The following is a 21,550-nucleotide window of genomic DNA, read 5'->3' on the forward strand; positions in this document are numbered from 1 at the left end:
TTCTGTTAAATAACTGCCTATTTACACCATCGGGAAAATAATCGTCTCGAGCAGGTCTTGTAAAATGCCCGTACGTTAATTTCTGTAAGGGCTTGTGTTTTGAATTTTGGCCGAAAAAATGAATTTCGGCCGAATTTGGGCCATCTCGGCTTGGGGCGAGAAATATCTATCGGACTAAAAGAATGATTTTGATCAAATTTCAGCCGAAATTTTTTAAATGACCGAAATTCGGCCATTTAGGCCTGGGGCCAGAAAACTTGCAAACCGAAAATCAAAACAGTACAGCGAGGGAAACAAAAATCAAGCCTCAGGCTATCTATAGTATAGAGGGTGTGCAGTGTAAATAAAATAGGGCTGTTAACAAGACTTTGATGCCATCATCGTCATACAAAGTTAAGACATTCCAAGTAACACTGAAATTCAAGTAATTAACAGTTCAGCTGCCATGACACTTGCATCACACTTTCTGTGAGTACATACATGCATGTCACCGTAAAATCTATACCTACTATTAGAAGACGATCGTTTCTGCCCGTACGTCGTCGTCGTTTTTGTGAAAAAAAAACCTCAGTTTCTTCGAAATCAACCCGCAGTCCTTCAATAAGTGCAAAAAGACCCGTCACCCCCGTCACCCTGCCGCATCTCGCCTCTGCCCGTCCAGTCCCCCCTCCTCCTCGTCGCCTTGCTGCCGCCCGTTTGCGTTGTCTGGGCAAAGCCCCCTCGTGGATCTGGCGGCCGTGGGACGACAGATGCATCAGATGGGTGACGACCCTGCCACCCCGCCACATCTTGCCTCTGCCCGTCCAGTCCCTCCTCCTCCTCCTCGCCTCGCTGCCGCCCGTTTGCATTGTCTGGGCAAAGCCCCCTTGTGGATCCAGCGGCTGTGGGACGGTAGATGCATCAGATGGGTGACGGCCCTTGAATCAACATCGGCGAAAAGCAACCCATATCCACAGAACATGAATGCAAAGGAAGAGAGGGGCATCGGCCAGGGGGTACGACTTACATGACTGTTAGACTTGTAATTATGTTTGTATACATATTGTAACTCTTGTACAATTGTATCCATACCCGATGAGGAACCTTCTATATATATGTTGTTGCGGCCGACCCAACAGGTGTCGAAGCCCACAACACCCAAAAACCTTTGTCTATCATGGTATCAGATGCGATCTCACGATACTGACCTAGCCGCCACCGCCGACCCATGTCGTCTTCCGCTGCCTCCTCGGTGGCCACCGTCACCGCTGCCGCTCTCCCTGACGCGACCACCGTCGCCGCCCTCAACGGTGCGGCCACCGAGCCCTCGACCTCCATCGCCTCGGCTCCACATGCCTCGCTCGCCGATCCCATCGGATCGAGCACGCCCTTTGTCGCTCCGACGGTCCATGTGTCGTCGGTGCCACCGTTCCTGTCCAACCTCCTCCAAGGAGGATCTGCACCTCCCCCCTTGATGTCCAGATCGACGGGGGCCTTATTCTCTCGGGCGACCTCTTCGGTCCCTCCCAGATAATCGGCGTTGCGGCCCCACTACGACGTGATGGCGCCCTACGTGTCGCAGCCGCCGTTTGTGTACAACCCTGCTACCTACAGTGCCTTCCATGGCGCCCCCTACGGCATGTCCTACGGCGTCTGTCACGGCGTCCACTATGGCGCCCCTCGTGGCGCTGCCTACGGTGCTTCGTACGGCTCCGGCTACGCGGCGTTCCCGGGTCATGCCCTTTACGGAGCACCCCCGCCTCCTCCACCACCGGCCCCCTCGGCTGCGCCGCAGGCTTTTCCCGTGGCGGATGTAGCCCCTGTCGGTGCTGCTGCTGCGCCGCCCTACGACTTCGCCCTCGACATCATCACGACTCCGCCATTCTACTTCAGCAACCTTCTCTCGGTGAAACTGAAAATGGACAATTATCTGTTATGGCGCGCGCAGATTCTTCCTCTCCTCCATAGTCACTGCCTGGAGGGTTTTGTCGATGGTACTCTGCCATGTCCCTTGCCGGATCATCACATGTACCGGCCGTGGATTGCTCAAGATCAAGCGATCCTCTCGGCCATTCAGTCCTCTCTCACCGAGGACGTTGCCGGCATGGTGCTCTTTGCTACTACCTCTCATGAGGTGTGGAATGCGTTGGAGTCTAGTTTCTCTACATAATCGTCGTCTCAGTCTATGGCTCTTCGTACTCAGCTCAACGAGACCCACAAGGACCACCACTCCGTCACCGTTTTCTTCAACAAGATCAAGCGCCTCGCTGATACCCTCGCCTCTATCGGTGAGCCCCTTCGTGACACGGAGTTTACTGCGTATATCCTCAACGGTCTCGATGCCGAGTATGATTCTCTTGTGGAGGTGATCAAGGAACGCAAGGTTCCCATCAAACCGCACGAGCTCTTTCAGCGCCTCCTCTCGACATAGCAGCGCCTTACCGGTTGTCATCCGGATGGGGGCCCCTTGGTCAATGCTGCCTACCATGGTAGGAAGGGGGCTCCCGTCCTGTTGCTCCATCATCGATGCCTCCTGCAGGAGGCAAGGGCGTCGCGCCACCTGCTGCACCCGCCCAGCCGCGCCCCACCATTGTCGTCGAGAACGGGCGCCCACGCACCTGTTCTGCCGCTTGTGGAGCTACTGTACCCTGCCAGCTGTGCGGTCTTGCTGGCCACATCGCGTCTCGCTGTCATCGCCGCTTCAATACTGACTTTCTTGGTCTTGGCAACAACGGCAAGGGCAATGAGCGTCAAGCAAACATGGCGCAGTAGCAGGGGCAAACTTCGTCATATACTGTTGATCACGTGGACACTGGTGCTACTGATCACATGACAAGTGAACTTGACAAGCTTGCTATGCGTGAGGCCTACCACGGGCCCGACAAGGTTCACACAGCCAATGGGGCAGGTATGCACATCTCTCATATTTGTCAGGCATCTCTTCTTACACATACATCTCGGAAGTTGCATCTTAAGAACGTTCTTAGAGGCCCCACTGTTGCAGGTAATTTGCTCTCTATTCCTAAACTTACTTATGACAATAACGTGTTTTGTGAGTTTCACTCGTTTGCTCTTTCTATCAAGGACTAGGCCACGTAGGACGTACTTCTTAGAGGTCGACTCCGCCATGGACTATATGCGCTTGATGTGTCGCGATCTGTCTCCTCATCCGTCTCCCAAGTCTTTAGTGGTGTTAGAATGTCTCCATCACAGTGGCACTCTCGTCTTGGTCATCCTGCCACACCCATTGTCCGCCATGTTCTTCATCAACATGAGTTACCGTATGTGTCTAGTAATAAAGATGTTTCAGTTTGTGATGCTTGCCCGCAGGGAAAGAGTCATCAGTTACCTTTTTCTGTTTCTAGTCATGTAGTCAAACTCCTCTTGAGCTTGTGTTTTCTGATGTTTGAGGTCCTGCCCAGATGTCTGTTAGTGGTCATGAGTACTATATCAGTTTCATTGATGCATATAGTCTCTTTACTTGGATTTATCTTCTTAAACGCAAGTCTGATGTGTTCGGTGTTTTTCTTAAATTTCAAGCACATGTTGAGCGTCTCCTACATCACAAAAAAATTCATGTACATTCAAATTGGGGGGGGGGGGGTACTGCAATCTAAGTACTTTCTTTGAGAAACTTGGGATTTCGCACCGTCTGTCTTGTCCTCATACACATCAGTAGAATGGTTCAGCTGAACGTAAGCATCGTCATATTGTTGGGACCAGTTTAACCTTGCTAGCTCATGCTTCTGTTCCTTTTCGTTTTTGAAGCGACGCTTTTACTACAACCTGTTTTCTTATAAATAGGCTTCCTTCACGGCTTCTTGACATGAAAACTCCGCTTGAACTCTTGCTTCATGAGACTCATGATTACACTTTTCTTAAAGTCTTTGGTTGTGCATGTTGACCGCATCTGCGTCCTTACAATAGTCGCAAGCTTGAGTTTCGTTCTAAAAAAATGTGTCTTGCTTGGGTATAGTTCGCTGCACAAAGGGTATAAATTCCTTCATGTCCCAACAAATCGTGTGTGTATCTCGTGTGATGTTGTTTTTTATGAGCATGTTTTTCCTTTTTCCAATCTTCCAAATCCTGCCACCACATCTACTCCACCATTGCATTCATCTCCTGTATTGCCTGATCAATTTGTACATGCTGCACACTCGCCTTCTTTGTTGTCTAACATGGTGCGGGAACTGGTAGAGGTGCTCGGCTTCTTCTCTTGGATGATCCACCTGCTAATATTGCGGCCGTTGACGGAACACGTCGATCATGCCGCTGCTGCTCCCTGCATGGGGCATGCAGGGTCTCCCGCGCTTGCGCACGTGCCTGCTTCGCGCCTGGATTCGGCTCCGACAACGCCGGCCTCACCCGCGTCGACCAGCCTGGCTTCGCCTGCGTCGACCGGCTCGTCTTCACCCTCGCCTACTCGGTCGCCTCCTGGCAGCCTGCCTTCGTCCCCGTCGCCTGTGCGGCAGCCAACCGCTGGCCGCATGCTGCTGCTCCCGCCACCCGCGGGATCCCTGTCGCCCAGGCGGCCGCCTTCCTCGACTGCTGATGGGCCGCCTTCGCTCCCCCCTAGTGGGTTGCATGCGCTGGCTACGCCGTCCTCTCCGTCTACGTCGATGGCTCCTGCGACTTCGACCTCGCCAACTGCTCCTATTGTTCTGCGTCCACACACTCGCAGGAGGAGCGGCATTGTCCGTCCGCATCAACACACTGATGGAACCGTTGTGTGGCTCGCGGCATGCGTGGCTCACTCTGAATCCGATCCTACTATTGAACCCCACCATTATCAGGTGGCTATGGGTATCCCTCACTGGCGTTCTGTGATGGAACAAGAGTATCAGGCATTGCTGAAAAATGATACGTGGCATGTTGTTCCTCGAAGAATGATGTCAATATTATTGATTCAAAGTGGGTATTCAAAGTTAAGCGACATGTTGATGGCTCTATTGAACGGTATAAAGCTCGGCTTGTTGCTAGAGGGTTCAAACAGCGCCAAGGTCTTGATTACGAGGATACTTTCAGTCATGTGGTCAAGCCTGCGACTATTCGTCTGCTGCTGTCTCTTGCTGTTACTCGTGGATGATCTCTTAGACAGGTGGATGTTCAGAATGTCTTTCTTCATGGTGTCCTTGAGGAAGAGGTGTATATGCACCAGCCTCCTGGTTTTGTTGATCCTTCTCGTCCACAGCATTTTGTGTCGCTTGGTGAAGGCTCTGAAATAGGCGCCTCGTGCCTGGCATGTGTGTCTTGGTGCTACCCTTCGTGCACATGGATTTTTTCCTTCGACAGCTGATACGTCCTTGTTCATGCTACGGCATCCTACTGTCACTATGTACCCGCTGGTGTATGTAGATGACATCATACTGATCAGCTCGTCGGTATTTGTTGCGGACCGTCTTGTTTAAGCCTTGAGTGGTGATTTTGCTATTACAGATCTTGGCCGGCTTCATTATTTCCTTGGTTTGGAGGTCTCTCATTCTAATGCCGGTCTGACTCTCACTCAGCAGAAGTACTCCCAGGATTTGCTTCGTCGTGTTGGTATGCTTCAGTGTAAGACTGCTACCACTCCCATGTGAGCTTCTGATCGACTATTTGCACTTGATGGTGCTCTTCTCTCTTCGGATGAGGCTACTCAGTACCGCAGTATTGTTGGTGGCTTGCAGTATTTGACGATTACTCGTCCTGATATATCCTATGTGTTTAACAGTGTGTGCCAGTTTCTTTATGCTCCTCGCGATACTCACTGGACAGTTGTGAAACGCATTCTGCGCTATGTTCGGTTGACTGCTACTCTGGGCCTGCACCTTCGGCCTGCTCCTTCTGGTGTCCTCTCGGCGTTTTCTGATGCAGATTGGGCTGGTAGTCCAGATGACAGGCGATCCATGGGGGGATATACAGTGTTCTATGGTCCTAATTTGATCGCCTGGAGTGCTCGTAAACAAGCTACTGTGTCTCGTAGTAGTACTGAAGCTGAATACAAAGCAGTTGCCAATGCCACCGTTGAACTCATTTCGGTTCAGTCTTTGCTTCGAGAGTTGGGAGTCTCTCAGGATCATCCACCTGTTCTTTGGTGTCATAACATCGGTGCCACATACCTTTCTTCAAATCCGGTATTTCATGCCCGAACGAAACACATTGAAGTTGAGTATCACTTTGTGAGAGAATGAGTTCCGCAGAAGTTGCTTCACATCAAGTTCATCCTTTCGAAAGATCAACTTGCTGACATCTTCACGAATTCGTTGCCACCACCTCAATTTGAGGGTTGATGCCACAATCTTAATCTTCTGAATTCTTCAGAGCACGGTTAAGATTGAGGAAGAGTGTTAGACTTGTAGTTATGTTTGTATACATACTGTAACTCTTGTACAATTGTATCCGTACCCGATGAGGTACCTTCTATATATATGCTGCCATGACAGACCCAACAGGTGTGGAAGCCCACAACACCCAAAACCTTTTGTCTATCAACGACAAACACCGCTGCCACCGGCACTTCGCTCGATGGACCCAAAGATTGGAGAGGAGGCAGGGGAGGGGGTTCACACTGGCCGCCTCCACCCCACGACGGCTCCGGCGTCATCCTGGCCCAAACCGGACATGACACCGCGGTCATCGCCACTAGTGCTTTGCTCGACGGACACGCGATTGGAGAGGAGGGGGGCTGCACATCGACCGCTCGCACCCCTCTCCTGCACCGGCATCCTCCTGGCCTAGGACGAACACGGCAAGGTGACGGGCGCTGCCACCCTGGCCAAGCAGCCAAGGAAAAGCTGTCGGCGAGAGCTCGACGCAGCCTCGGGGCCACCTCACGTCGAAGCTATCGCGCCGAACAGGAAGCTGGCCCTCACTAGTGGGGACGGGGCCTTTAGCCCCGACCTGTAAGGGGCTTTAGTACCGGTTCACCAACCGAGACTAAAGGGGCGGGACTAAAGGCCTAACCTTTAGTCCCGGCCCTGTTACAATCCGGGACTAAAGGTGCTCCACGTGGACGCCTCGTAGCGCCCCAGGGGCAGGCCCTTTAGTCCCGGTTCTTTACACGGACCGAGACTAAAGAGTTTCAGATTTTGCTTATTTTTGGGTTTTTTTGAATGAAATTATTTTTGGGTTTTAGGGTTTAGGTGTTCGGGAGATTAAGGTGATGCCTCGTTTGGTGTTCGGGAATTAGTTTTCATATAATTTAAATAGAAATAATTATGCATATATATATATATATAAGATTAACTTATCTTACAAGCGAGCATATATATACAATTATATGGAGATCTAAATTATCGGGACTAGAGCCCGTCTATTCGATTACATGGACGAACATCAGTAATGGCCCCTAGCTACACTAAATCGTCCTTTGTCATCTATAGCTTCCGTCCTCAGAAATCCCGCAAGCTCCTCTGCAACAGCAATCGCGCGTTGCTCTGGTAGGACCTTCGTCCTCATGGCCGTGTGCTATATAAGAAGAGGAGATGAATATGAATATCAATCATGATAACAAAGAATAACGGGTAAAAATAAAGGTGTGAATGTTCATTGCTTACGTCGAATCTGTGATCCTTGTGCTCAGAGGTAAACGTGCGAATGGTCTCGCAAACATAGTATCCGCCCGTGGCTGCTGGTCGGACTTTACGAGAATAGAATATATATAATCAAAATAATAATCTAGCATCATAAATGTATTGAAAATAGAAGTATATCATACTACTACTTACCTGAGCCGCTCTAAAGGTCAACTTCTCAGGAAAGTTACCGGGAGTCACGTACTTGAACCGCTTCCAAACCCTGCCCGACAAGGATAATGATTTGCTAAGTTTTTCATTAGTTGATATATCAGAAAATCATCGAAAGAGACCGATAGAGCGCAAGAATGATTGAAATTACCCTTGGAGCATGTCCTGCAGGCTTTGGAACTGTTCCAAGGGTCTCGATAATGGATCGAAGGCATCAACTCTTCCCTTATCAATTTGAATATCCAACAGAATCCAATGGAAGCTGCACATGTATATATATATATATATGTTAGTAACTTATCAATTACACTTATAAGTGAATGGACACAACAGAGTAAAGACCCTCACCTGAAGTTGTATGGAAACAGTATGTGGTCACAGAAATTTTAATCTATTAGAAACCTTAGAAGGTTTTCCTCCGTCTCCTTGGGATAATCAGTGAGCGTCGCTATATGTATTTTATCAGGGTCAATAAACCCAATATTTAGGATGTTCTTACTTTTACAATCCAGAATCTTCATTCTGCATAATAGAGTACAAGTTATATATAGATAATGAATTGAAATAACTAAACAAGTTATATGTAGACAACGAATTGAAAAACTTACACACAATAGCAACTCATAAGCGATTTGTCGAGGGCGTTGCCATTGTACATCTGGAAGAGTTCATCAAAGTCGATATGGATTTCTTCGGGGCGGCCGTAGTACTCCCGTGGGACACTCAACACGATCATCGTTCTCCCATTCTTTGATTCACTTAAGTACCATTGATGCAAGTAACGCATATTTGTTGGGAGATCATCTTTGCTGACTAAAGGCTCTCCCATGACAAACTGTGGCTTAGGGGCTACCACAGCCTTGGGTATCCTGTCGTCTTGGGAAGCCAGCAAATCTTCAACCGAGACACCACATTCAGCCGCCAACTCCTTTGCTATTTCAAAAGCTAGCCCCTGCACCGGAGGGGGAACATTCTCGGTTAACACCTTGAGGGGTGGGAGCGACTGTTTGGCCTGTTGTCCAAGCTGAGGAACGTCTGATTTTTTCTTGCTTGTAGTTGAACTTGATTTGCTCCCATTTGCACTTGCACGTGATCTGCTCTTTTTCACTTCCTTATGCAATGTGCGTGTATAGTCATCAGGCTTATGGTGTAAGTCATACTGTGATGGAAGGGTCATGAAGTCTTTTGCCCATGCTATTTGCTTCTCGGTGTATTCCGGGCGGGGCTCGGGTTCCTTCTTTTTCATCCGCGCATCATGATGTTCCTTTGCTATCCTGGCGTTTTCCTCGGGGGTACGATCATAAGGTCTGATAGGAAGATTAGCATGAGGTACCTTTAGGAGGGGCAACCGTTTGCGCTTTGGGGGGCTCCGTCGCTTAGGAATCGTCGGTGGAGCGTTCTTGGTGGCACGCTTCCGCTTAGTATCCTGTGCGGGCGGCGGCGGAGATGGACGACCCAAGTCCGGCGGCGGTGATCGAGATGGACTCGTGTTGTGCTGGCCGACGTCATGTGGAGGGCTTGGAGGTAATGGAGGTGTAGGTGACCTGCGACGACTCGGAGGCGGTGTTGTCGTTGGGGCCGAGCCTGGAAGCTTGATGTAGTTCTTGTCCCATAGGATGACTCCACCCAGTACTTCTCCGAGTGTCCTCTCATCTTCGGGTCCAGCTATGTCGAGCTCCATATCATGAAACCCCGTCATGATTTCATCCACCCCGACTTTAGCAAAGCCAGTTGGAATCTCACGGCCATGCCAGCGTGCATCAGGGCCAGAAGGTAAAGCTTGTCCGACGACCACCTTCATGGATATGTTCTTGAATTTCTGATGGAGTTCACATGATGTTGACTCCTTGATTCCATCCACGGGGTAGCCGGAACCGCCCTCTATCATTCTTCGTGCAGCGTCGGGCGGGGCCTCACATTCAGCCACGCTGCTTTTCCGCTTAGATGGGGCGCCGGTAATATCAAGTGCAGGATCTTCCTGGCGCGCTACTCCTCTAAGCTCATCAATATGCTTCTGTTGCTCGTTAATCCTGGCAAGCAACTGGTTGAACTTGTCATTCTCCTCATCCTGCTGCCGCTTCTTTGCTCTCTCTCGACTTCTGTAAGTGTCTTGGTCTCTGGCAAACCCAAGCACCACGGGTAAGAAGGACCGAAGCCTCGCGTTCGTCCTCCATGTTCGTCATTGCCGAGGACCAGTGTGAGCAAATCTTTCTCTCTATCTGCAGTGAACTTTCTTTTTCCCTCCTTAATTTCTTTCACTGTCCTTTTCCAATTCTCCCTGGGCATCCTAAGACCTTCATTGCAGATGAGGTCCCCTGTTTTTTCGTCGTACGACCCACCATGCGCAAGGAACCAATTTCTTGCTCTCAATTCCCACTCATCACGGAGTGGTTCAGGTACGATGCCTTTATCTAGCAGATCTTGCTCTTTCTTATCCCACTTTGGGATGGCAGTCTCATAGCCCCCTGGCCCCAGCTTGTGGTGATATTTCTTCTTGTCGGCATTTATCTTGTTCTTTTCTGATAATGCATGGGCATCTTCTGACTCCTTGTACTCTTGAAATGCCTTCCAGTGATTCGCCTGCTTGGCTAGATACCCCTCGAATACTGGCACTTTCTTTGTCTTCAGATAGTTTTTCCATAGCTTCTTCTTCCAGCTACGGAATAGTTCGACCATCTTCTTTAGAGTCCACTGCTTGACTTTGGCCCTCAGTTTGTCTGCGGCGTCTTTATTCTCACATTCTGGCAGGTTGAAATGTGACATGAGATCATTCCAAAGATTATCTTTGTACCTTTCAGCGACATAGTCACTATCGGCTGCCCCTTTGCGCTTGTTCCACTCCCGAACGCTGATCGGGACGTGATCCCTAACGAGAACTCCGCATTGCTTCTTGAATGTGTCAGCAACATTCTTAGGAACCTTGGGTTCGCCCGTAGGCAATATCACCTCAAAGGTGTAATGCGTCCGTGCATCCAACTTTCTAGTCGGGCCTCGTTTCGTAGTTTTGCTCGATGTGGAGGCCTAAGAGGGAGAAACATTCGTCAAATGAATGTATATGTATACAATATAGAGCTATCTCCAATATTTTTCACATATTACAAGTGATTGTCGAACTTCATATGTATACCTCGCCGGACTTTATTATTTCTTCACCGGCTTCTCCACCGGCTTCTCCATCAGTGGAGCTATCACCTTCTCCGTCATTGGACCTAGCTCCTGCCCCATCGGCTTCATCTTCGTGTCGCTCGACCTCCATTCCAACGTTGGGGTTTAGATATGACGACGGAGATTCAGCTGGTTCAACGTCGGGGCCGTCTTTGATTATATCTTCGAGAAGTTCTTCCTCTTCGAGGTTCCTGATATGTGGATCCATAGTTCTGCAAAAAACGGATTCTCTTAACCTTTGTACCAAAAAAGAATTATTCCATCAGGAACTCCGTTCAAAAACAACTTTAGTCCCGGGTCGTGGCTCCACCCGGGACTCCTAGATTTCTGCATAGTATTCAAAGTAGGAGTACTTTTCCAATTTGAGCATTCAATAAGCAAAACCAAATCGTAAAATAAAGTCAAATTAGTATGCATTCAATTATAAGCAAATACATCATCTCTTTTGTCCGTACATCGTCGAATATTATCACTAAAATTCCTCGAATACTATCATACATATAGCATCACTAATACATTTAGAACCGTAGCGCCCGACGGGTATCGGCGCGGGCGGTGGACACCCAAAGAGAACGAACCATCACAAGATCATAGCTCCAGTGAGATCCCCGAAGAACCTGCGAGGTATGCTCGAACCTGCCTTCCAACGCAACCATGTAGCGACAGACGTGCTCATCCTCCTCGCTGACACGGTGACGTACCACCTCCGCGGTGTCCGGAAGCCTCGGCACCCTCACTGGCCCACGCGACCGCCACCAAACAAGGATCGGGTCAACGACGGGCTGGCTCCTCACCAACCTACGCCCCCCGGAAGGTAGCACCTCCCAATACCAGCCGGGCGGAGCCCAGTCCCGGACAGGGCCCTTTGATCAAGCAGGTGTCGTCTGCCGAGTCGACGACGAGGATGCGGGATAGGCATCGTAAAATGAACTAAAAAAATAAACTAGTTCTATTAATTTTCTTGCTAAAAATAAACTATTAACACTTAAGCATATACAATAGCAAAATTAAACTATTAACACTTAAGCATATACAATAGCAAAATTAAGCAATAATCTAAGAAACACCATTAACACTTAAGCATATACACTATACAATAGCAAAATTAAATGACAAAATAATATATTTCTTCTTCTTGTAACCCTAAACTAATTTTTCCTCTTCTTCTATTTCTCCTCTTCTTCTACTTCTTCTTCTACTTCTACTTCTCCTCTTCTTGTAGTACTTCTCCTCTTCTCTTCTTCTACTTCTCCTCTCCTCCTCTTCTAATTTTTTCTCTTCTTCTACTTCTCCTCTTCTTTTATTTTTCCTCTTCTTCTCCTCTCCTCCTCTTCTTATTCTCCTTTTTCTTCTTTTCTTCTCCTCCTCTTCTTATTTTCATTTTTCCTAATCTTATTTTCTTATTTTTGTTCATATTTCTTCTTCTTGTAACCCTAACCTAATTCTAAATATTACTAACCCTAATAATCTAGCACAAACCTAATAACAATAGGAATTAAATGACAAAAAAAACTTTTTTCTTTTTCTTCTTTTCTTCTCCTTTTTCTTCTTTTCTTCTCCTTTTTCTTCCTTTCTTCTCCTTTTTCTTCTTTTCTTCTCCTTTTTCTTCCTTTCTTCTCCTTTTTCTTCTTTTCTTCTCCTTTTTCTTCTTTTCTTCTCCTTTTTCTTCTTTTCTTCTCCTTCCCTTTTTCTTATTTTCTTCTCCTCCTCTTCTTATTCTCTTCTTCTACTTCTCCTCTTCTTCTATTTTTCCTCTTCTTCTCCTCTCCTCCTCTTCTTTTCTTATCCTTTTAATTTCTTCTCCTTTTTCTTCTTTTCTTCTCCTTTTTCTTCTTTTCTTCAACTGGCCGGAGTGTTGGGGAGGAGGGGGCGGGGGGCTTACCGACCGGAGGTGTCGACGACGCGCGGCGAGGAGGAGGGCGGCGCGCGGCGAGGAGGACGACGACGACGGCGAGGAGGACGGCAAGCAGCGGCGAGCAGGACGGCGGGCATCCTGACGGCATCGTCGAGTTCGTCGCTGTGCCGCGCCGGGTAGGAGAACGAGAGGAAGAAGAAGAGAAATGGACGATTTGGGTTGGAATTTTTCGAAGTCCCGCTTATATAGGTGGATCTTTAGTCCCGGTGCGTGGCTCCAACCGGGACTAAAGGGGGTCTTTAGTCCCGGTTGGAGCCACGGCCCGGGACAAAAGCCCCTCGTTTCCCGCCTCCTCGCCTGCCGAAAAGGGGTCTCTAGTCCCGGGGCGTGGCTCCAACCGGGACTAAAGGGGGTCTTTAGTCCCGGGGCGTGGCTCCACCCGGGACTAAAGCCCCTCCTCAGCTGCACGATAAGTTTAGTCCCACCTCGCCCAGCGAGGGGGACTAACACTTGTTTATAAGCCCCGTCGCAGCTTCTCCATCGAGCTCCTCTCTAAAGCAGGCTTACGGGCCTAAACTCACTGAAAATTGAAACTATATTCGAAATTATGGAGAAAATTCAATCTGAATTCAAAGTGAACTCACTTTGAATTTAGATTGAATTTTCTCTATAAATTCTCATATAGTTTCAATTTTTTCCTATTTTCATAATTAATAATTTTGACTATCCAAACTATTATCTATTTTGTTATTTTCAATTAAAAACTATGTTTATTAAAAATTCTTTTTGCATATTTGAGAATTTGACAAAACTATGATAATGAAAAGTGTTTGAAATTGAATAAATAATGCAAACCTATTTTCTATTTTCATAATTAATAATTTTGACTATCCAAACTATTATCTATTTTGTTATTTTCAATTAAAAACTATGTTTATTAAAAATTCTTTTTGCATATTTGAGAATTTGACAAAACTATGATAATGAAAAGTGTTTGAAATTGAATAAATAATGCAAAACTATTTTCTATTTTTATAATTAATAATTTTGACTATCCAAACTGTTATCTATTTTGTTATTTTCAATTAAAAACTATGTTTATTAAAAATTCTTTTTGCATATTTGAGAATTTAACAAAACTATGATAATGAAAAATGTTTGAAATTGAATAAATAATGCAAAACTATTTTCTATTTTCATAATTAATAATTTTGACTATCCAAACTATTATCTATTTTGTTATTTTCAATTAAAAACTATGTTTATTAAAAATTCTTTTTGCATATTTCAGAATTTGACAAAACTATGATAATGAAAAGTGTTTGAAATTGAATAAATAATGCAAAACTATTTTCTATTTTCATAATTAATAATTTTGACTATCCAAACTATTATCTATTTTGTTATTTTCAATTGAAAACTATGTTTATTAAAAATTCTTTTTGCATATTTGAGAATTTGACAAAACTATGATAATGAAAAGTGTTTGAAATTGAATAAATAATACAAAACTATTTTCTATTTTCAAAAGTAATTATTTTGACTATCCAAACTATTATCTATTTTGTTATTTTCAATTAAAAACTATGTTTATTAAAAATTCTTTTTGCATATTTGAGAATTTGGCAAAACTATGATAATGAAAAGTGTTTGAAATTGAATAAATAATTTAAAACTATTTTCTATTTTCATAATTAATAATTTTGACTATGCAAACTATTATCTATTTTGTTATTTTTAATTAAAAACTATGTTTATTAAAAATTCTTTTTGCATATTTGAGAATTTGACAAAACTATGATAATGAAAAGTGTTTGAAATTGAATAAATAATGCAAAACTATTTTCTATTTGAAAAAGTAATTATTTTGACTATCCAAACTATTATCTATTTTGTTATTTTCAATTAAAAACTATGTTTATTAAAAATTATTTTTGTATATTTGAGAATTTGGCATGCTATCATCATTTCACCCACATAGCATGTGTTAAAAAGTTGAGAGGGCTACGACAAAAACTGGATGCACTTCGTGTACAAAACGGACAATCTCTCTCGAAGTATCAGCGTTTCACAAGGAGAAGAAGGAGAAACGACCCCCATAGCAACAGTCGACATTCTTTTTCTCTCATGTATGGTGGACACTCCCTCACCTGATTTTTTGACCGTCGATGATGGTCGCTATTCCTTCTTTCCCTAATGCATAACAAATATCTAGCACAAGGAGAAGAAGGAAAAGCGACCCCCACAACAAAAGTGGTTCCGCTGCACGCCACGTGGGACTAATGGTCTTTCATTTTTAAATGACTGTTTTAATCAAAAACAGATCTGTTACAAAAGGGATTTCATTTTTTGAACTTATTTGAACTGAAGACTTTTTGTATATATATGTGGTCGAAATGCATGATACCATGAAGTTAGAAAGGGCTAAACCATTCAAAAGTAGCAAATGAAGTTAGAAAGGGCTAAATCATTCAAATTTGGAAACTATAATGGCACAAACAGAAACTAGACATATATAAATTGGTCCAAGCAGTACATGATACTAGTCCAAACAATACAAAATAATAGCTACCATAGATATATATACAAGTGTTCGACGTTGAGAACACTACTCGTCTGAATCGTCTGAATCAGAATGTCCACCTTCCTTGAGGTGACGCTGGCCATAGTTGACGACTCGAATCTTGCGGTACAACTCGTATGAAACATATGCATCTTTTGCTGCATACTCAATGTTGATACGATCAAGTGGGGCCTTCTCCCAAAGTTTGTGTTGAGACTTTAGGAAACTGGTCTTCATATCACCATATTCCTCGTCGATCAAGGCAACTTCCATATGAGCCATCGAAGTCCTGACATGTTGAAGCCTGAATACCGTTTGGAGATCAATGAGGCAACCAGTTGGTATCTCAATACCGAAGCTGTACCTCATCTTCAGCTTGTCGTTCCTTATGTCAACGGTAGCAAAAGTGATGCCGCTGCAAAGGAAGTCCATGAGTTCTGGACAATGCTTGTCACTACTGCAACAGAAACAAATTAAAATTGAACAAATGTTACATACTGCTGCAATAAGGAAACATGTTTCACTACAACTAAAGAGAAAATTATCTTTAGGATTCAAATAGAACATATGCAATGGAACCTAGAGAGATCACTATAGCTATCCAATGGAACCTAGAGAGATCACTAGCTATATGCAATTTTCATGACTATGACATATCATATTGCTATCCAATGGAACCTAGAGAGATCACTAGCTATATGCAATTTTCATAACCTTGGATCAAAGAACTCCGCATAAAATTGTATCACTACAACTATGATTTCAATGGAACATATTGAACCAATCAGATTTTTCAGATTGTGGAACACTATTCCAATCAGATTGTGTTCCCTTCAACTAATCAAAATTGTTTCACTACAACTATTTGAAGCGAACCAACTATGATTCCAATGGAACATATTAAATACTAGTTGATTCTAATACGAGTTTTCAGATTATGGAACACTATTCCAATCAGATTGTGTTCCCCTTCAACTAATCAAAATTGTTTCACTACAACTATTTGAAGGGAACCAACTATGATTGAAACAAATAAACTTACAATGTCATTATCTTGGATCAAAGAAAGCCTCAAAACTTACCTCGCCCATTGGAAGATCAAGACATGGTGTGCGAAGCATAGTTGGATGACGGCAACACCGCGTTGATCGGCCGTGTACTCCAGATCAAGCCCCAAGAATTTCTCATGATCCATTGCGGCGTCAAGCCATTGTTCCTTCAACTGTTCAAAAAAAACGGCATCTCCCTGCTCTCGTTCGTGTACACGACATCGAGCATGGTCGTGCCATGTGCGAGCACCTCTTCAAAGGGAGTTGGCATGGTGGAAGAAAAGAAGGGAAGAAGAGAGGAGAAGAACAGAGAGCGAGAGCGAGAGAGAAGAAGAAACAGAGAAATGGCGACTCTGCTCCGGTTCGTGCTTTTCATCGCCCGAAACGACGCGGGATGCAAACCGTTTGGGCCTTTAGTTTCGGGTTGAGCCACCAACCGGGACTAAAGAGGTATACCAACGGTTGCCACCACTACGGCAGACCACGTGTTAGGCCTTTAGTCCCGGGTTGAGCCACCAACCGGGACTAAAGGGGGATACGAACGGTTGCCACCACCACTGCCCACCGCGTAGCCCTTTAGTCCCGGTTTGGGACACGAACCGGGACTAAAGGCTCCTTACGGGCCGGGACTAAAGCCTCGAGGGAGGCATTCAGAATTGGGGCGACGTGGCCGGACCTTTAGTCTCGGCCCAGAGGCAGGCCGGGACTAAAGGGTCCCGGCCAAAGGCCCGTTTTCCACTAGTGCCTCCTCCCCACCACGAGATCAGAAAGGGGTATACACATTGGTTAACTTTACATTCATTGAACTAGTACAACAGGAGAGATAAACAAGGAGAGTAGAGGTGTAAGTGTAACGCGGAGGGTAAAAGAAAGTGAGGACTTCATATATAGCTGTGATAATCTCATCAGAGCGTCCTAAAGCTCTCCACGGGATCCGACTCCTCGAGCATCACCGCCGCCTGGAAGCAGTCGGCGGCGTCGGCTATCCTCCCGTCGAGCTTGTGCACCTTCCCCAGGTTGAGCCACGCCATCCGGTTCGTCGGCTCGACCCTCAGGGCGTCCGAGAGGAAGGCCCTCGCCGCCGGGAGGTACTTGCCCCCCTGCTTGGAGAGCAGCGCCCCGATGGCCACCTTGGACGACACGTACTCCAACTCCATCGCCGAGGCGTTCACGTAGGCCGCCAACGCCTCCTTGCTCTCCTTGCGCACCTCGTGCATGTAACCTGCATTGCATCGAATCGTGCGTCGGTCGGGGTGAAATTTTGTAAGGGTTTGGTGACCTGAACCTTGGGCTAGCTCACCTTCGGCTTCGAGTGTCGCGGCGGAGTACAATTTCAGGGCTCTGGCTTTCTGCAAACATACCTCGGCGTCCCTGCAGTGTGAGAGGCTGGAGTAGAGATTTGCAAGACCTTGCCAGATTTCGAACTCGGTAACTGCATCAGCCTCTCCCTGAATCGATCATCATCAGTATGTGAAGTGAACTAACCGAGAAGAGAGTGCCAAGAGAAAAACAGCTAGCATACGGATGGTGCTTTTTCTTTTCTTCTTTTGCTGCATTTGATTTGATTAAGAACACGAACCTCAACTTTTTTAGGCGAATTCTTCTGGGCCTGAACAAGAGCAAGAAGGACCCGGTATGCCTCCACCGCCTCCATGGGCGATGATTGGGCGACCTTCAACTTAGCCTTTATCCTGAGCAGTGACCCTTGATCCCACTTTGCCGTCTCGTCTAACGCGGCATTGGTCGCCACTTCTGCTTCGGAGTATCTTTGCTGCGCGGACAGGACTAGTGCTAGAAACCTCCAACCTTTCGAGACCGATGCGCCGGTTGCGTCGATAAACTCCCTGGCACATCTCAGTGCGGCATTCATGTTCCGTTGCTCGGCGTATTCGACTCCCATGTCGAATATTAGGTTAGGATTGTTGCGGTCAAGAGACATCGCCTCCGTAAGCGACTTCATAGTTTCTGTCTGCAACATAGCTCTTTGGTGATCGGATGAAACAGTCTTAGCCTTCTTACTCAGGCAACTCCCCAAGAAATGGAGGCCGGTGCTCTTCAGATGAACATCTAATGATTCAGTGTTTGCAGTCGCTCTTCTCGCGTACTCCACACCCTCGGAAGCAAGACGGCGGTCCTCGCTACATATCTTGGCAGCTAACAACAATGCCATTGTATCTTTTGGGTTCTCGTGCTTATTCAAGGACTTCCTCAAGAAATTCAGAGCCACCTCTTTCTGGCCAACGGCATAATAGCAAAATGCTAGTGTGTTCCATCTCTCCGTCCGGGGATATATCCCAGGTAAAACCTCCTCGAGATGATTTGCAATAAGAGATGGTTGGCTGCAAATCGACAACGCGTAGGTCAAATGTTCCATCACCGAGGGATCCCAGTGGGTCTTTCCTTGATACCACTTCTTCAATAATATTGTGAGGAGTAGAATGGCTTCCTCAATGTTAGTCTTTGGGGCAAAAGTGCCTTCAGCTGGTGAACCGGAGCTGGGTGGGCTTCCCTCCACACAACCATACAACAAGAAAACAGCAAATCTCTTTTGAATCCTTGTGATGCATTCCTCGTCGAGGTTCCACGGGCTGAGAAGAGCGCGTCTGTACGCAGCAAATGTTTCCTGAAGAGAACCAGCTTTTTTCCAGGCCTCCGGGAGAAGTTCCACAGATTTATTGATAGTTTCTTGTAGCTTTTGTTCGATGTCAGGAGTGCCATTCTTGAACATACTTTCAACAGAATCGATGACGCTTTTGCATTGTTGAGCGGCATCTGCATGTTCAAAAGGTATTTCAATAAGTTGTTACAAGGTCAAACATAAGCTAAAAACAAAACAGCTTCCACATGGTAATTTATTTTTGTAAAACACGATGGTGGTATAAAGCATTTTTTTACCTGTTGATTTTCCTAGCTTCTGAAGGGACAATGCTTTCAAGTAAATGGCTTCAAGAACGAGAGTAGCTTCTGTTGTTTTCTTCGAGGATGATGGTTGAAAGCGCTCAATGGCAGCTTGAAGGTCTATTCCATCAAACACACAAAGTGCAGCTTCTACATTGCCTTTCTGAAATTCCAGCCTTCCCAAGAGAGCTCTCGCTTCCTGTTATAGATAGATGTATAAACGAACTTGGTGTAATAAACCCGCAAAAAGGAAAAAAAAACTTTATTACATAATAAACCGGAAAAAGCATGACGGTTGGAATTCAACATGTGTTAAGCTAAGTTTGAACTTCATTTTTTAATTGCAGTGGAGATACAATAGCACGGTTCATGGGAATAGAAATATGATCAGTTCTTGAACATAACATGGACAAAGAAAATGTCCCTTTCTCCGTATGATTACACATTATTCAGTATATCATGCTACCTATACTGGCATTAAGATTATTCACAATTCACTCAGCCAATAAAAAAGCATTTTGATTGACACCATCGTGTTATAGTTCACTCATCCAAATATTTAAAGAACAAAAAAGGTCCATGTCTTATAAACCAATCAATGAACTAGAACCAGAATCGAAATGAAATCACACTTCAGCACTTGGCATCCCCAAGAAAGGAACAAATTTCCCACACAAAGCCTCTCAAACAACATTTTTCGGAAAACAAAAATGCACGACCAATATTGGGATCTTTACATTTTGGTTCATGCAAGAACAATCATAGTCGAAATGCAGCTTAATTGAATTGACATCATCATCGCCGACAATGCGAAATTTGACATAACATTTTGGTGGCCTTGACAAAACACTTCAAACACGGCAACTTCTTGTCAACCAAATTCACAGCATAGCAGCATTATATAGGATAAGCACGCCCGCAAAAAAAATATAAAAAATAGGACAAGCACCGTATTAAGAAACAAACATTCATAAAAAGAATTTCAGATATTTCGGACCTCATAGTTGAGGGAGACCCCTTCGCCAGAGCTGGCCGGCTTTGCCTCTGCCGCTGGCGCCGGCTCCTCCTTAACAGGGGGAGACGAATCAGCGGCTGCGTTCGTCGCTGCCGCCGCCTCAGGAGGGGCCACCTCGCCGCCGTCCTCCGGCTCCGCCATGCCAATGCAGCAGAGGGATCGCACTGACGGGCACCCGATTTCGTCGAGCTGGGAGGTGCTCGGTTTCGTCGTCAATGGAGAGAAGCGGAGGCGGCAACTTCTTTCACGGTTCGCATGTGTACCCTTTTCCACTAATCTTTCTGTCTTCTATTTTTAGTCTTTTGCGACTACTCTCTCTAGTGCTTGTTGCCACGTGTAAAGTTCATCAGGAATACCGATAGAAATTTAAGGGAGTCCTTACAAGTCTTTCCAGAAAATTCGAGCTAATGATAGAATTTTTTCTAAGAGAAAAGCTAAAAATAGTTTGCCTAGCTCCGCCAATACAAATGCATGCGTGGATCGTGGGCGTGGTCAACACATTGATCTTGAACGGCCACATATGTTACCAAGATGTGATCGATTCCATAACATTTATCTTGCCCTTGTCTGCAAAAGAGAAACAATATGGTGTGTTTTTCCCTCTCATTTTTTTTCTTTTTGCTCAAGAGCAAAGCAAAAGGTGCTTTTTTTTTCTGGTGAACATTGATAATATCTAAATCATTTTCTGACGAACGTTGATAATAGATCTGATTTTCTTTTTGCAAAATTGAAACAACAAGGTGTTTTTTTTCCGGTGAACATTGATAATAGATCTAAATCATTTGGCTCGCTCAGAAAGATTGTCTCTTCACCACCGGACGACCACTATTGCCGTCAAAACGAGTCGCCAACGCACTGTTGTTGCCTCTCCACTACTGTAGCTGGCTTGACCTTATCGATGACAGTCGGAAACCCTTCATGCATGTGCTCATAACAACGTGTTTGGTTGGGGGTAATTAGAGTTAGAGAATGAGAATTGAAAGGGTACGATACTTTAAATCTATTGTTTGGTTGGGGGTAATTAGAGTTAGAGAATGAGAATTGAAAGGGTATGATACTTTAAATCTATTGTTTGGTTTGGGGATTAAGAATTCATAAGGGAAATTTCCTGGGATTTGGGATTCTAACTCCCGCCGTTTTAAAACGGGGGAGGGGGTGGGAGTTGCAAGGGGAATTGTTTTAATGAGTCGATCTTAACCCTTCATCATAACTTATGTTCATTTCCCTTGTCTAGGCCCTCATCAATTCCCACGAACCAAACAATGGAATACATTTTCTGCTCAAATAGCCACACATAGTTCT

The 21,550-nt window shown here is 45.5% G+C and overlaps 1 protein-coding gene across 1 annotated transcript; it reads right to left on the reverse strand.

Annotated features, from left to right (window-relative positions):
- Nucleotides 1-17,119: 17,119 nt before the first annotated feature.
- On the reverse strand, nt 17,120-20,478 carry LOC123412852 (protein NPG1-like). Its single transcript, XM_045105797.1, has 5 exons — nt 20,231-20,478; nt 19,231-19,432; nt 17,915-19,107; nt 17,636-17,783; nt 17,120-17,557 (listed from the first exon to the last, which is right to left on the reverse strand). Exons 1-5 carry the CDS (start codon nt 20,387-20,389, stop codon nt 17,241-17,243), a joined length of 2,019 nt encoding a protein of 672 aa, XP_044961732.1. The 5' UTR covers nt 20,390-20,478; the 3' UTR covers nt 17,120-17,240.
- Between the last annotated feature and the right edge of the window lie 1,072 nt (nt 20,479-21,550).

Source organism: Hordeum vulgare, chromosome 7H, assembly GCF_904849725.1.
Source record: "Hordeum vulgare subsp. vulgare chromosome 7H, MorexV3_pseudomolecules_assembly, whole genome shotgun sequence".
Classification (NCBI taxonomy): domain Eukaryota; kingdom Viridiplantae; phylum Streptophyta; class Magnoliopsida; order Poales; family Poaceae; genus Hordeum; species Hordeum vulgare.